General features: G+C 49.0%; 1 protein-coding gene across 1 annotated transcript in view; it reads left to right on the top strand.

Annotated features, from left to right (window-relative positions):
- Positions 1-286: 286 nt before the first annotated feature.
- Positions 287-15,587, top strand: part of LOC129867580 (protein tweety homolog 2-like) — a 70,026-nt gene continuing 54,725 nt past the window's right edge. Inside the window, exons 1-2 of the mRNA XM_055941078.1 lie at positions 287-292; positions 1,030-1,202. Coding sequence (XP_055797053.1) covers positions 287-292; positions 1,030-1,202 — 179 coding nt within the window. The remainder of the gene's footprint in view (positions 293-1,029; positions 1,203-15,587) is intronic.

The raw sequence follows: 15,587 nt of genomic DNA on the forward strand, positions 1-15,587 counted from the left end.
CCCTCGCTCTCTCTCTCTCGCTCTCTCTCCTTTCCTACCCTGGCTATCCCTTCATCACTCATGCTCTGAGGGTAACCTCAGTCTGGGAATCACAAGATTGGAGGGAGGCCGCTTTGTCACCTGACGTTGAGCTGAAACTCCAGCAGCCTCTGATCATTACTGTTTCCCCCCCTAACACCCTAACTCCTGTGTGGATCAGCTGGTAGAGCGTGGTGCTTTAACCACCAGGGTTGTGGGTCAGATACCCGGGGTCACCCATACGTACAATGGATGCATGTTGGCGAGCATGACTGTAAGTTACTTTGGATAAAAGTGTCTGTTGAATGACGAATGTTAATAGTAGTAGTCCAATAGACCCCAGGTATCTCTCAAACCAGCAACTCCAGGTCATGTTCATTAAACACCAAACTGATAACACAGAGAAGGAATACCTAGACTTGTCCAATGAGAAACGTTCATGTTCATTTTATTTTATTTTATATTTGCTACTTTGTGCCCTACTGAACATGATCCTGGGGTGTATTCAGTGATCCCCCCCCCATCTCTCACTCTCTCACTCTCTTTCTCTTTCTGTCTCTCTTTCTCTTTCTTTCTGTCTCTATCTCTCTCTCTCTCCCCTCCCCCATCTCTCTCTCCCTCCCCTCCTCTCTCACCCTATCTCTGGCTTCACACAGAGACATGCTAGTGATGATGACTGATGAAACAAACATGACTTTTGACCCAGTATATCTTTTCATATTAGTCTCACTTGATTCCAGTGTCTCCCTTTCCATCAGAGTGGGTTCACTCTACAAAGTAACCAATCACAGGGCTTGTATCAACTCAGGACCTGACATGATAATATATACTGGTTGTCTGAAGAAATGGTGCTTTGCAAATGAGTTCTCTAATTGTGACAGTTGTATTTGTCCTCTTATTAGTCAATAACAAATGTATTATAACATGCTCATCTCTCTGTTTCTCCCTCTCCATTCCTCCCCTTCCCTCCCTCTCCTCTCTCTCTCTCCCTCCCTCCCCGTCCTCCCCCAGTCTCTGGTCTTCCTAGCCTGTATATCAGCTGTTGGACTAGTCCTGAGCCTCCTGCTGCTGTCTGTCTACCTGACCAGTGTGTGCTGCTGCAGGAAGGAGGAGGAGGAGGAGACCAAGAGGCCTGACTCCTGCTGTGTCTCCTGGACCGCTGTCATCACTGGACTCATCCTATGGTGAGTAGTATCACTGGAACTGTTTGTATCTAACAGTAGTGTACTACAGTATTAGTGTTACAGGGACCTTTCTTCAGTCTGTCCCGGGTGTGGTTAGAGGTGTTATCTTATATTACAGAATTACAAGCCGAGGTCTTTAAAGGGAGTATACAAGGCACAGACATTCCCTTCACCTAGCCAAGTTCCACTAGAAGCAAACCAAATCTAGTACGTGGGGCTCCTTTAGTGTCTAGATCAGGGTTCTACAACTCTGGTTCTGTGATAGGGATGTAACACAGCTAGCTAATAAAGGTCCTGGCCGGTAGCTAATTAGTTAAATAAAGTGTTTAGGGTTGGAGTGAAACTCCAGGAGGGGAATTGGACAACCCTAGACCGCCCTCCTGTGGAAAAGGCTTTGATGTGATCTTTGACATTCAGGATTTGACCTCTGACCTCATTAACTCACACACAGAGGCTGACATGCTGCTATGGTGGTGAGAGAGAGAGACCAGATGGTCACTTTTGGCCTGACCCACTTTGATGCAGGATGTTGTAGACTGAGGTCACTGTGACTGACCATGTTCACTGATGACAGTCCTGCTCTCATTGTGTCTAAAGCAGACTACACTATGCACTGTCTACCCTACACTATCACTACACTACATTACACTACACTATCTATTCACGTTTCCTGGGTGTGCACAGAACAGTGTCCATTGAGGCGTTATCCTTTATCCTCTGAGATTGTGGTTTGCAACATTCACAATGTGCAGTTGTGCATTGTCTCACTGCCACAAGCAGAAAGTCCCTTTTTGGATCTGTATGTTGGGGTGTCCACCTCATCACTATAGGACATGTAGGGCTGCCCACCTCATCACTATAGGACCTGCCCACCTCATCACTATAGGACCTGTTGGGCTGCCCACCTCATCACTATAGGACCTGTAGGACTGCCCACCTCATCACTATAGGACCTGCCCACCTCATCACGATAGGACCTGTAGGGCTTCCCACCTCATCACTATAGGACCTGCCCACCTCATCACTATAGGAACTGTTGGGCTGCCCACCTCATCACTATAGGACCTGTAGGGCTTCCCACCTCATCACTATAGGACCTGTAGGGCTGCCCACCTCATCATCGGCAGCGTAGCCTAATGGTTAGAGCGTTGGACTAGTAACCGGAAGGTTGCAAGTTCAAATCCCCGAGCTGACAAGGTACAAATCTGTCGTTCTGCCCCTGAACAGGCAGTTAACCCACTGTTCCTAGGCCGTCATTGAAAATAAGAATTTGTTCTTAACTGACTTGCCTAGTTAAATAAAGGTAAAAAAAAAATAATAATCACTATAGGACCTATAGGACTGCCCACCTCATCAATATAGGTCCTGCCCACCTCATCACTATAGGACCTGTTGGGCTGCCCACCTCATCACTATAGGACCTGCCCACCTCATCACTATAGGACCTGCCCACCTCATCACTATAGGACCTGTAGGGCTGCCCACCTCATCACTATACGACCTGTAGGGCTGCCCACCTCATCACTATAGGACCTGTAGGGCTGCCCACCTCATCACTATAGGACCTGCAAATGATTCCTCCTCCGAATGAAAGAGAACAACAAATGATTCCTCCTCCGAATGAAAGAGAACAACAAATGATTCCTCCTCCCAATGAAAGAGAACAACAAATGATTCCTCCTCCCAATGAAAGAGAACCATAAACGATTCCTCCTCCGAATGAAAGAGAACAACAAATGATTCCACCTCCCAATGAAAGAGAACAACAACCGATTCCTCCTCCGAATGAAAGAGAACAACAAATGATTCCTCCTCCGAATGAAAGAGAACAACAAACGATTCCTCCTCCGAATGAAAGAGAACAACAAATGATTCCTCCTCCCAATGAAAGAGAACAACAAATGATTCCTCCTCCCAATGAAAGAGAACAACAAATGATTCCTCCTCCCAATGAAAGAGAACCATAAATGATTCCTCCTCCGAATGAAAGAGAACAACAAATGATTCCACCTCCCAATGAAAGAGAACAACAAACGATTCCTCCTCCCAATGAAAGAGAACATCAAATGATTCCCCCTCCCAAAGTGCATGATTGAGTTGGCACTGTGTTGAGCTTAATCTTGTGACAGAGCTCTAAGTGCTGAAGGTAATTGAGTTAGTTAGCTGATAACATTCCAGGGGGAGGGGCAGCCCAGCACTGATTGGTCTCTCTTACACCAAACCTATTGTAATGCTAAGTGCTATGGCATGATGCTACTTAGCCTGACCAAGGAGCACTGTGTGAACTCTTGAATGTCTGGGCTCTGAACGGCTCTCTGTTTCCTCTAGAAACGTCACTTCATTTACATTTTAAAGCTCACACAGTTCAGCAACCTACCCCCCTGTAGGAAATACTATCTTAGTATTATGATATGACATGTGTTAACCCTTCACTGTCTGGGGCCAGACTGCAAACGTGACTTTGTGTTGTAACTTAACAGGATCACAGAGCATTCAGCTTACTACCCATATAGGAAACTACTATCTTATCTTATTTTGAAATGCATAATAAAATGTTTATTTAACCAACAAGTGCTGTGTTAAACCTTTTCTGTCTGTGTTCTGGGTGGATTTCACCTTTCCTCAGTACAGCTAGTCTAGTAAAACCTCTACTGTTGTTGTGATATAACTAAACAGGCTCACAGCTTTCAGTGAACTACTCCTGTCGGAAATAAAATACAACTATAAGATTTGTGCCTGGACTTTTGGGCGAATATCAGTTTCCCTTTTCTACAGCCAAGCCAACCTGGAACCTTGTCATGTAACTTTGGGAATGTGTTTTATGGTGTTTATTTAAGTAAGCATTTCACTGTGAGTTCTACACCTGTTTTATTCGGCGCATGTGACCAATAGAATTTGATTTGGTTTCTGTAATTGTCCATGTGGTTGCTGTAATAGGGGAAAACCCTAGTGACACTAACACCTTAATGACCTCCGTCCTTCACCTCTCAGCTACTTACCTTGTCCACAAGGGCCTGTGTGACTGGACGCTCTGTTCTGCTCTTACATGAGGTCCTGTTCTTGTTAATGTGATTTGGGAATGTGGTTTGGTTTCCTGTACAAGGTTATTTTCAGATGTGGTCTTCCATAAATCAACAAGCTCTCAATAACAGTCCTTTGTCTGCTGTAGCTCCTCTCATCTGGTGGCTGAGTTGTTGGACAGGAGACTTCTATTGAAAGATGTTTGAACGTTGACATGGAGGGAAACGGTGTCCTTGATTCGCTATAGCTAGTAGGGTTTAGTGCTGGTCTGGAACAAAAGTGTGCAATGCCCGTTGCAGCCCCCAGGACTAGTGCCCACGGATAGCCTGGTGTTTTTCTGTTGTCTAATGGTTTTATTATAACCCGAAGACTTTAATCCAATAACCTGTCTTTTTATTTCTCTGTCCTTTGTTTTATGAGTCACAGGGTTTTTATGATTAGATGATGTCACCGAACAGTTTCATGTTATATCATATGTTATTCCATTATATTACCTGTTATCATTCTATTACCTTCTCTACTTGGAATATATCATTCTGATTAACTTGGACTGTTGGATCACTCAACCAGGCCTAACATGTTAGATGGTATGGGTGGAGGTAGAGGTTGTATCACTCAACCAGGCCTAACATGTTAGATGGTATGGGTGGAGGTAGTGTTGTATAATTCAACCAGGCCTAACATGTTAGATGGTATGAGTGGAGGTAGTGTTGGATCATTCAACCAGGCCTAACATGTTAGATGGTATGAGTGGAGGTAGAGGGTGATCATTTAACCAGGCCTAACATGTTAGATGGTATGGGTGGAGGTAGAGGTTGGATCATTCAACCAGGTCTAACATGTTAGATGGTATGAGTGGAGGTAGTGACTGTTGTATCATTGAGTCAGAGTATGTGAGCGGAGTGGAGCTGGGGTGAGGAGCGGAGTGGAGCTAGAGCGAGGAGCGGAGTGGAGCGAGGAGTGGAGTGGAGCGAGGAGTGGAGCGGAGTGGAGCTGGCGCGAGGGCGGAGCTGGAGCCTGTAGCTGGAATGTGGAGCTGGAGTGAGGAGTGGAGCTGGAGTGAGGAGTGGAGCGAGGAGTGGAGTTGGAGCAAGGAGTGGAGCGAGGAGTGGAGCGGAGTGGAGCTGGAGCGAGGAGTGGGGCTGGAGTGAGGAGTGGAGCGAGGAGTGGAGCTGGAGCGAGGAGTGGAGCTGGAGCCTGTAGCTGGAACGTGGAGCTGGAGTGAGGAGTGGAGCGAGGAGTGGAGCTGGAGCGAGGAGTGGGGCTGGAGCGAGGAGTGGAGTGGAGCTGGAGCGAGGAGTGGAGCGGAGTGGAGCTGGCGCGAGGAGTGGAGCGAGGAGTGGAGCTGGAGCGAGGAGTGGGGCTGGAGCGAGGAGTGGAGTGGAGCTGGAGCGAGGAGTGGAGCGGAGTGGAGCTGGCGCGAGGGCGGAGCTGGAGCCTGTAGCAGGAACGTGGACCTGGAGTGAGGAGTGGAGCGGAGTGGAGCTGGAGTGAGGAGTGGAGCTGGAGCGAGGAGTGGAGCTGGAGCGAGGAGCGGAGTGGAGCTGGAGCGAGGAGTGGAGCGGAGTGGAGCTGGCGCTAGGGCGGAGCTGGAGCCTGTAGCTGGAACGTGGAGCTGGAGTGAGGAGTGGAGCGGAGTGGAGCTGGAGCGAGGAGTGGAGCGGAGTGGAGCTGGCGCTAGGGCGGAGCTGGAGCCTGTAGCTGGAACGTGGAGCTGGAGTGAGGAGTGGAGCGGAGTGGAGCTGGAGCGAGGAGTGGAGTGGAGCTGGTTTAAGGAGTGGCGTGTGCCCAATTTGACTGGAGTGCAGAGCTCTTCTCACCCGCTGCAGTACCGCTCAGTTCACAAGCTCAGGGCATGCTCGGCTCAGCATGCATCTGTGTGCTGCTACAGCATCTTGCTTTAGCTACGTTTATGTTCACCTAATATTATCATAAAGAAACTGATAAAACACAAAGGTGCTAAATCAAGGTGACTTACAAAGATGAGGACCAAGAGAGTGAGGTAGTGTGTTGTCACGGATCCCTCCAGAACCTTCATTACACACACCTGTCCCCTATTCCCACTGATTGTATGTGTATATATGTGCCCTCTGGTTTCCATTGGGCGGTAGATTATTGTTACTATGTCCGTTGGTGCGTGTGAGGACCTGTGCTGTGTGTTTGGGTTTTCGTGCCCTTGTGGATTGCGCAGATGATTACGGGTCTCGTCCCGTGTTAATCGTTGTGCGCGTGTGTTATTTTTTTCGAGGTACTCTTCGCTCTTTTGTTTTGGGTTTCTACCCAGTGTTTTGTGACGTGTTTGTTTGGTCTTCGTCCCCGTGCCTTTACACGGCACGCCATAATTTAGGCTTAATAAAACAACTACTATGCATTCCTGTGGCTGTCTCCCGATCCTTCCTGTGGCGGTCTCCCGATCCTTCCTGTGGCTGTCTCCCGATCCTTCCTGTGGCGGTCTCCCGATCCTTCCTGTGGAGGTCTCCCGATCCTTCCTGTGGCTGTCTCCCGATCCTTCCTGTGGCTGTCTCCCGATCCTTCCTGTGGCGGTCTCCCGATCCTTCCTGTGGCTGTCTCCCGATCCTTCCTGTGGCTGTCTCCCGATCCTTCCTGTGGCTGTCTCCCGATCCTTCCTGTGGCGGTCTCCCGATCCTTCCTGTGGCTGTCTCCCGATCCTTCCTGTGGCGGTCTCCCGATCCTTCCTGTGGCGGTCTCCCGATCCTTCCTGTGGCAGTCTCCCGATCCTTCCTGTGGCTGTCTCCCGATCCTTCCTGCCAACGTGACAAGTGTCCACAACTAAAGATTCATTGTGGAATCTGAAAAGACACGTATCCCAAAAGCATGATGGGATACTTACTATGTGCACATGCTAAAAGAAAGGAATGAGGTGTGTAGATAACTGTGTCATTGTAGCAAAGTATTTATTTACAAAAAATCTGATCTCTTAAAAGTTTAATTCGTTTTTGTTTATTATTTATACAATAGGTCGTAATTGATTGTGGCTCAATAGGCCTGGCATATTTCCATTTTCAAGGAGCTTTCCATTTTGATTGGGTTATTTAGCCTAAAAACCTTTAGGCCTACCTACTGTATGTAAAAAATAAATGAACTATCTCTGCCCAGCCTGGGGTGTTGAGCATCCTCATTGGCCCTGCCAGTGTAGGGAGGATATTCTCCGCTGCTGGCCGGCTCTCCAGAAAACATTGCATGAGCATGAAGCCACAGACTGGCCCAACTCATGTTTCTCAAAATGAATTCAAAGGCACCGTAGACTGAGCCTAATAAGGCATTTTTTCTTTTAATTTGTATTTAATTCTAAATAAGTCACAACTTATAGACTATAATGATTTAATACAACTAAATGTTATTTAAATGCTGAGAGCTTTATGTCCCTACCAGCCTATTGTGTCCCACTCGCTAATGCTTCATAATGTATTTCATTGTAGGTTATAGCCTTGAAATAGTCAACTACTTTTAGACCAGAGCCCTATGGCCAATGGCACCCTATTCCCTATACAGTGCACTACTTTAGACCAGAGCCCTGTGTACACTATATAGGAAATGGGTTGGCATTTGGGATGCAAACAGAGATCCTCATGCAGGAAATACAGAAATCTGCACCCAACACAACGAAGTAGCTAAGGTGCAGTTAGATAAGTGACTTGCTCTCTCTGACAAAGGTGTGACCGAACGCTTGGCAAATAAATGACTGTCATTTGCTGAGTATGCTGAGGTGTCTTCCTTCAGTAGAGATCTTAGTGCAGCTTTTGTATGCAGATCTGAGAGAGACAGAGAGAGAGAGACAGAGAGAGAGAGTGACGTCAGTTAGTTAGTGACCAGACTCTAGAACATTGGCAGTTAGTTAGTGACCAGACTCTAGAACATTGGCAGTTAGTTAGTGGCCAGACTCCAGAACATCGGCAGTTAGTTAGTGACCAGACTCTAGAACATTGTAAGTTAGTTAGTTACCAGGCTCTAGAACATTGGCAGTTAGTTAGTGACCAGACTCTAGAACACTGGCAGTTAGTTAGTGACCAGACTAGAACATTGGCAGTTAGTTAGTGACCAGACTAGAGCATTGGCAGTTAGTTAGTGACCAGACTAGAACATTGGCAGTTAGTTAGTGACCAGACTCTAGAACACTGGCAGTTAGTTAGTGACCAGACTAGAACACTGGCAGTTAGTTAGTGACCAGACTAGAACATTGGAAGTTAGTGAATGACTGAAGGATATGAAGGTCAGTGTATATACGGGGTGGGATGGGGATTGGTGCACCATGACAGAGATCCTGGTCTGCTCTGTCTAATACAGTGATTGATGACGTACATCCTCAGGGGCACAGAACCTCCCTAAAACCTGTCCCACTGTGTCTGACCTGTGACCTATAACAGAATGAGCTCACTGGTACCAGATGTGATGGACGAGTATCATTATTAGTGGGGGACATGAGTACAGGTCTACTGGGAGGTAGTAGCATTGTAATGTCTAGGCAAACGTGTCCTGTTACAGCACAGCCTAAAGGAACGTTGAGAATGCATGGTGCCAGACAGGTTTCTGTCTGTGTCTAGTCCCATGGGGCTGTGGTGTTTGGGATTTGGGTTGATTTAACCTTTGACACGTACGAACACACGGGTGTGATCATTCAACAGTGGTCTCCGCAGTGTTCGCTCAAACCGGTGTGATTAGAACACTTATTTTGTTTTTACAACTTGATTGGAGTCCACCTATGGTCAATTCAGTTGACTGGACATGATGATTAGGAAAGGCACACTCGGGTCTCTATGAGGTCCCACAGTTGACAGTGTATGTCAGAGCAAAAACCAAGCCATGGGGTCGAAGGAATTATCCGTAGAGCTCTGAGACAGGATTGTGTTGAGGCACAGGTCTGGGGAAGGGTACCAAAAAAGTGCCATTAAAAAAAAATTAAAAGGGTTTCGCTTTGTTCTTAATGGGGTATTGTGATGTCATTATGGGGTATTGTGATGGCATTATGGGGTATTGTGTGTAGATTGATAAGGGAAAAATGTATTTAATCTATTTTAGAATAAGGCTGTAATATAACAAAATGTGGAAAAAGGGAAGGGGTCTGAATGCCATGCGGTAGCAGTGACAACAGTCTATGACTTGGGTGGCTAACGTCTTTAGCTACTTTTAGGGCCTTCCTCTGACACCGCCTGGTATAGAGGTACTGGATGGCAAGGAGCTGGGCACCAGTGATGTACTGGAGTCATTATCCATGTCAGAGCAGCCTGTCCATTCTGGGGTACAGGTCCTCTGACACCGCCTGGTATAGAGGTCCTGGATGGCAGGGAGCTGGGCCCCAGTGATGTACTGGAGTCATTATCCACGTCAGAGCAGCCTGTCCATTCTGGGGTACAGGTCCTCTGACACCGCCTGGTATAGAGGTCCTGGATGGCAGGGAGCTGGGCCCCAGTGATGTACTGGAGTCATTATCCACGTCAGAGCAGCCTGTCCATTCTGGGGTACAGGTCCTCTGACACCGCCTGGTTTAGAGGTACTGGATGGCAGGGAGCTGGGCCCCAGTGATGTACTGGAGTCATTATCCACGTCAGAGCAGCCTGTCCATTCTGGGGTACAGGTCCTCTGACACCGCCTGGTATAGAGGTCCTGGATGGCAGGGAGCTGGGCCCCAGTGATGTACTGGAGTCATTATCCACGTCAGAGCAGCCTGTCCATTCTGGGGTACAGGTCCTCTGGGCATAATGGCCCAAGTTGTCCTATTACAGTCAGTTTCAGCAAGGTGGCTCAGTAACCATGCCAGTGCAGCTCAGCTTGGCTCAGTAGTGTGAAACAGGGTATCAGTGTCACAATACAAAGGCGGATGCAAGATGCAAGCAACGATGGTTTAATGAAATAGTTTACAGCATCAACAGGACAGACAGAATATACTCAGACAGAATCCAACCCAGGGTCTAGGGCACATCCTCTAATGATAGCGTGCTGAGAAATCCAAGGGAGTGAGTCCGGCTGGGTAGGAAGGAGCACAGCAGATAATCCCCACAAGGGCTGCGAGAGAAAGAGCACTGACACACGACACAACCTCAGGGAAGAAACAACGATCTGACAACAGGAAACACAGGTTACAGAACATATAAAGGGGAAGATAATTAATTCCAGCTGGCGCAGACAATCAGGCCAAGATTGGAAACCACGCCCACACAAACACAGGAGAGAGAGAGAGAGAGAGGCAGTGGATTCATGAACCGTGACACTACCCCCCCCCTAGGAACGCCTCTTGGCGTTCCCAGACAAATTTACCTGTCGATTGAAATCATCGATAAGGGAGTGATCCAGAATGTCCCTGGCGGGTACCCAACTTCTCTCCTCCGGACCGTAACCCTCCCAGTCTACCAGGTACTGGAATCCGCGTCCCCTCCTTCTCGAGTTCAAAATCCGATTGACAGAAAAGGTGGTCTCCCCATCAACAAGTCGTGGCGGCGGGGGAACCGGGACCGGCGGGTTAATGCGTGCCTGAAACACCGGTTTTATCTTGGACACATGGAAGGTAGGATGAATTCTCCTATACGCCGGAGGAAGCTTGAGCCGGACCGCCACCGGACTAATGATCCTGGTGACCTTGAACGGCCCGATAAATTTGGGGGCAAGCTTGTTAGAAACGGATCGGAGTGGAATGTTCTTCGTGGAAAGCCACACTCTTTGTCCAACGACGTATACCGGAGGCTTCGACCGGTGGCGATCGGCCTTAGCCTTGGTGCGCGCCCCCACCCGGAGGAGAGTCTCACGGGCTCTGCTCCATACGTGACGGCACCTCTGGATGAAAGCGTGAGCGGAGGGAACAGTGACCTCGGACTCAGTACTGGGAAAGATAGGTGGCTGGTAACCTAAACTACACTCAAACGGAGAGAGACCCGTGGCTGCCACTGGCAACGAATTGTGAGCGTACTCAACCATAGAGAGTTGTTGACTCCAGGAAGAGGGGTTCTTAGAAACCAAAAATCGCAACACTCTCTCCAAATCTTGGTTGGCCCTCTCCGTTTGACCGTTGCTCTGGGATGAAACCCTGAAGAAAGACTTACACTTGCTCCCAGTAACCTACAAAACTCCTGCCAAAACTTGGACACAAATTGGGGCCCCCGGTCAGAAACTACGTCCATCGGCAGGCCATGTAAGCGAAAGACATGATCCACGACCGTTACCGCTGTTTCCTTGGCAGATGGTAATTTAGGCAAGGGAATAAAATGAGCCGCCTTCGAGAACCGGTCCACCACGGTCAAAACAACCGTCTTGCCCTGGGAGGGCGGGAGACCGGTAACAAAATCTAGCGCGATGTGGGACCAGGGTCTCGAAGGGACCGACAGCGGTTGGAGTAACCCATCTGGGGGTCGATTAGAACTCTTCCCAGTGGCACAAACCGAGCAAGCCAAGACAAAACTGTGAATGTCACGAGCCATCAGCGGCCACCAAAAGCGTTGCTTCACTAAAAAGCTAGTACGGCTGACTCCTGGATGACACGCTACGTTGGAGCAATGCCCCCACCGAATAACATCGGACCGACACCCCTCCGGCACAAACAACCGATTAGGCGGACAACCGGGCGGAGGCTCTACTCCTTCTAAGGCCGTTTTGACCCTCGATTCAACCTCCCATGTGAGAGTGGAGACCACTAGGGTCCCGGGTAGGATGCACTCGGGAGTGGATGGACGTTCGGAATGGTCAAAAATACGAGAAAGGGAATCGGGTTTGACATTCTTGGAACCCGGCCGATACGAGAGAGAGAAGTCAAAACGTCCGAAAAAGAGTGCCCACCGCGCCTGCCTGGAGTTGAGTCGCTTGGCGGTTCTGATATATTCCAAATTTTTGTGATCGGTCCAAACTATAAAAGGTACCCCCGAACCCTCTAACCAATGGCGCCACTCCTCCAGTGCTAACTTCACTGCCAACAACTCTCTGTTGCCAATGTCGTAGTTGCGTTCCGCAGGTGATAACCGATGGGAAAGGAACGTGCAAGGGTGCATCTTGTCGTCAGAAGAGGAACGTTGGGAAAGTACCGCACCTACCCCCACCTCTGAAGCGTCCACCTCCACCACGAACTGACGCGAGGGATCGGGAGCTATGAGGATGGGAGCCGAAACAAAGCGGCTCTTGAGTTTGGTGAATGCAGCCTCGGCTGCATCGGACCACCTGAACGTCACTCTGGGGGAGGTTAAGGCGGTAAGAGAAGCGACTATCTGGCTAAAGTTGCGAACGAAACGCCGGTAGAAATTGGCGAATCCCAGAAACCTCTGTAGGGCCTTACGGGAATCTGGGCTTGGCCAATCCACCACAGCCTTAACCTTGTCAGGATCCATGCGAATACCTTCAGTCGAGACGATGTAACCTAGGAATGGAACGGATTGTGCATGGAAAATGCATTTTTCCGCCTTGACAAAAAGTCCATTCTCCAACAACCTCTGAAGCACTCGTCTGACGTGCTGAACGTGTTCCTGGAGAGAAGAAGAAAAAATCAGTATGTCATCCAGGTAAACATATATGAACTGATCAATCATATCTCTCAGCACGTCATTGACGAGTGCCTGGAAAACCGCTGGGGAGTTGGATAACCCAAAACGCATGACCAAATACTCGAAGTGCCCTCTGGGGGTGTTAAACGCGGTCTTCCATTCGTCGCCCCTCCTTATGCGAACCAAATGATAAGCATTACGTAAATCCAACTTAGTGAACACGGATGCTCCCTGTAACCTTTCAAAGGCTGAGGACATCAACGGTAAGGGATAGGTATTCTTCACTGTGATGTTTTTCAACCCACGGTAATCAATGCAAGGACGCAGAGATCCGTCCTTCTTCCCCACAAAGAAGAACCCCGCCCCCGCTGGAGAAGAGGAAGGACGAATGAATCCAGATGCCAGAGAATCAGAGATGTATCTCTCCATAGCCTCTCTCTCAGGAACAGAGAGTGAATATAACTTGCCTTTAGGCGGAGACTCACCTGGCAATAATTCTATTGCACAGTCATAGGGACGATGCGGAGGAAGAGAAGCAGCACGGGACTTGCTGAACACCTCCTTCAGGTCGTGGTATTCAACGGGCACGTTAGACAAATCCACTGCCTCCTCTAGAAACACAGAATCAGACACAGATGAACAAGCAGACACTAAACAGGACTCAAGACACTTGTTACTCCACATAGATATAGAGTTATGACCCCAGTCAACTCTGGGGTTGTGTTGGGTGAGCCAAGGGTGGCCGAGAACTAATGGTGCAAGGGGTGAGTCCATGAGTAGAAATGATAGTGTCTCAGTGTGATTGCCAGAAGTGATGAGTGTGATAGGTTCAGTGGTGTGAGAAATGTTGGGGAGTTCTTGACCATTGAGAGCGTTGACGGATATCTTGTGCGTGAGTGAGGTGATAGGAATCTGGAGCTTGTGAGCGAGCTTGAAGTCCATGAAATTACCCTCTGCTCCTGAGTCCAGTAAAGCTTGGGTGTCGTGCGTGTGGGTGGCCCATCTTAGTCTTACCGGGAGGAGAGTAGATGATGAGGTCTTCTCTGTGATGACACCACCCGATAGTAGCCTCATACTTACTACCGGGCCTGATCTTTTACCGGACAGGAGTGGATAAAGTGGCCCGCTCTACCACAGTAGAGACAAAGTCCTTGGGATCTCCGCCTCTCCCTCTCCTCCCGGGAGAGGCGAGCTCTCCCCACCTGCATGGGTTCGTGAGCGGAGGCTGAACTGGCCGTGTTCCCGCTGCTGGCATGCCAACCCTCCGTGTCGTTATACGGTCTGTTAGGGTATGCTCGGCGGCCAATACGACTCAGACGAGCGTCGACCCTCAATGCTAGTTCCACTAGTCCATTTAAACTCCTGGGAAGGTCCAGAACATAAATCTCCTTCTGGATCCGGTCCTCTAGCCCATGCAGGAACATGTCCCACTGCGCCTCCTCGTTCCACTGACATTCTACGGCCAGAGTGCGGAACTGAATGGAGTATTCCGATACTGAACGGTCTCCTTGGCGAAGGTCAGCGAGTAGTCTGGCCGCCTCCCTACCCGCCACGGCCCGATCGAAGACCCTTCTCATCTCCTCGGAGAGTGTCTGGAAGGAGGTGCAGCATGGGTCCTGGTTCGCCCACACCGCCGATCCCCACAGGGCCGCTTTGCCTGATAGCAGTGTGAGTACGAATGCTACCTTAGACTGTTCACGGTTGAAGGTCCGTGGCTGCAACGAGAAATGCATGGAACATCTCGTCAGAAAAGCTCTGCAATAGTCAGGATCACCTGAATAACCCTCTGGTGTCGGTAGCCGTGGCTCTAGCTGGGAATCCGGCTCTGGCGGGGCGTGTTGAACTGCCGGTGTAGGTGGCGCAGCGAGACCCCCCAGATGTTGTAATTGTTGGGTCAGCTGGGATACCTGCGTCGCAATGGCTTGTACTGCCCGACCTGTGCTAGAGATGTTCTCCTCTTGTTGGTCCATTCTCGTGATACTGCGGGAAATGAATTCGGTCAGACTCGTTGAACTCGCTGCATCCATGATGTGGTCAGATCGTTCTGTCACAATACAAAGGCGGATGCAAGATGCAAGCAACGATGGTTTAATGAAATAGTTTACAGCATCAACAGGACAGACAGAATATACTCAGACAGAATCCAACCCAGGGTCTAGGGCACATCCTCTGATGATAGCGTGCTGAGAAATCCAAGGGAGTGAGTCCGGCTGGGTAGGAAGGAGCACAGCAGATAATCCCCACAAGGGCTGCGAGAGAAAGAGCACTGACACACGACACAACCTCAGGGAAGAAACAACGATCTGACAACAAGAAACACAGGTTACAGAACATATAAAGGGGAAGATAATTAATTCCAGCTGGCGCAGACAATCAGGCCAAGATTGGAAACCACGCCCACACAAACACAGGAGAGAGAGAGAGAGAGAGAGAGGCAGTGGATTCATGAACCGTGACAATCAGAGTGTCCTGTACTTGAGAGAGATAGATGTTTCCTCTACAGAGAAAGAGGATATATTTAACCAATGCGTCACAACGACACAATGACACATGATGCTAAGTGTGAAGTCTAGAGACGGGGTGAGGAGACAGATGAGCGGAAGGAAGGAAAGAAGGAGGAGATATTGGAGGAAAGAGAGAAGGAAAGGCGAGAGCTATAATCACCCTTCAGAGACCTCTCTTCTTCCTATAGTTAGCTGTGCTGTAAAGGGCTGCATATGGCAGACAGGCAGTATTGTGGGAGACATCTCAGTTCAATAGCACTCTCTTTGTGCCTTTGATTCTGCCGTTTTATTGGTTTGATTGAGTTACAGATGAAGAAACAAAGTGCCCCGCCCCTCAAATCTTTCCACAACTATTTTGTAAAAGCAATTTTGTTTGATACTTG

The sequence above is a fragment of the Salvelinus fontinalis genome, chromosome 2 (assembly GCF_029448725.1).
Source record: "Salvelinus fontinalis isolate EN_2023a chromosome 2, ASM2944872v1, whole genome shotgun sequence".
Classification (NCBI taxonomy): Eukaryota; Metazoa; Chordata; class Actinopteri; order Salmoniformes; family Salmonidae; genus Salvelinus; species Salvelinus fontinalis.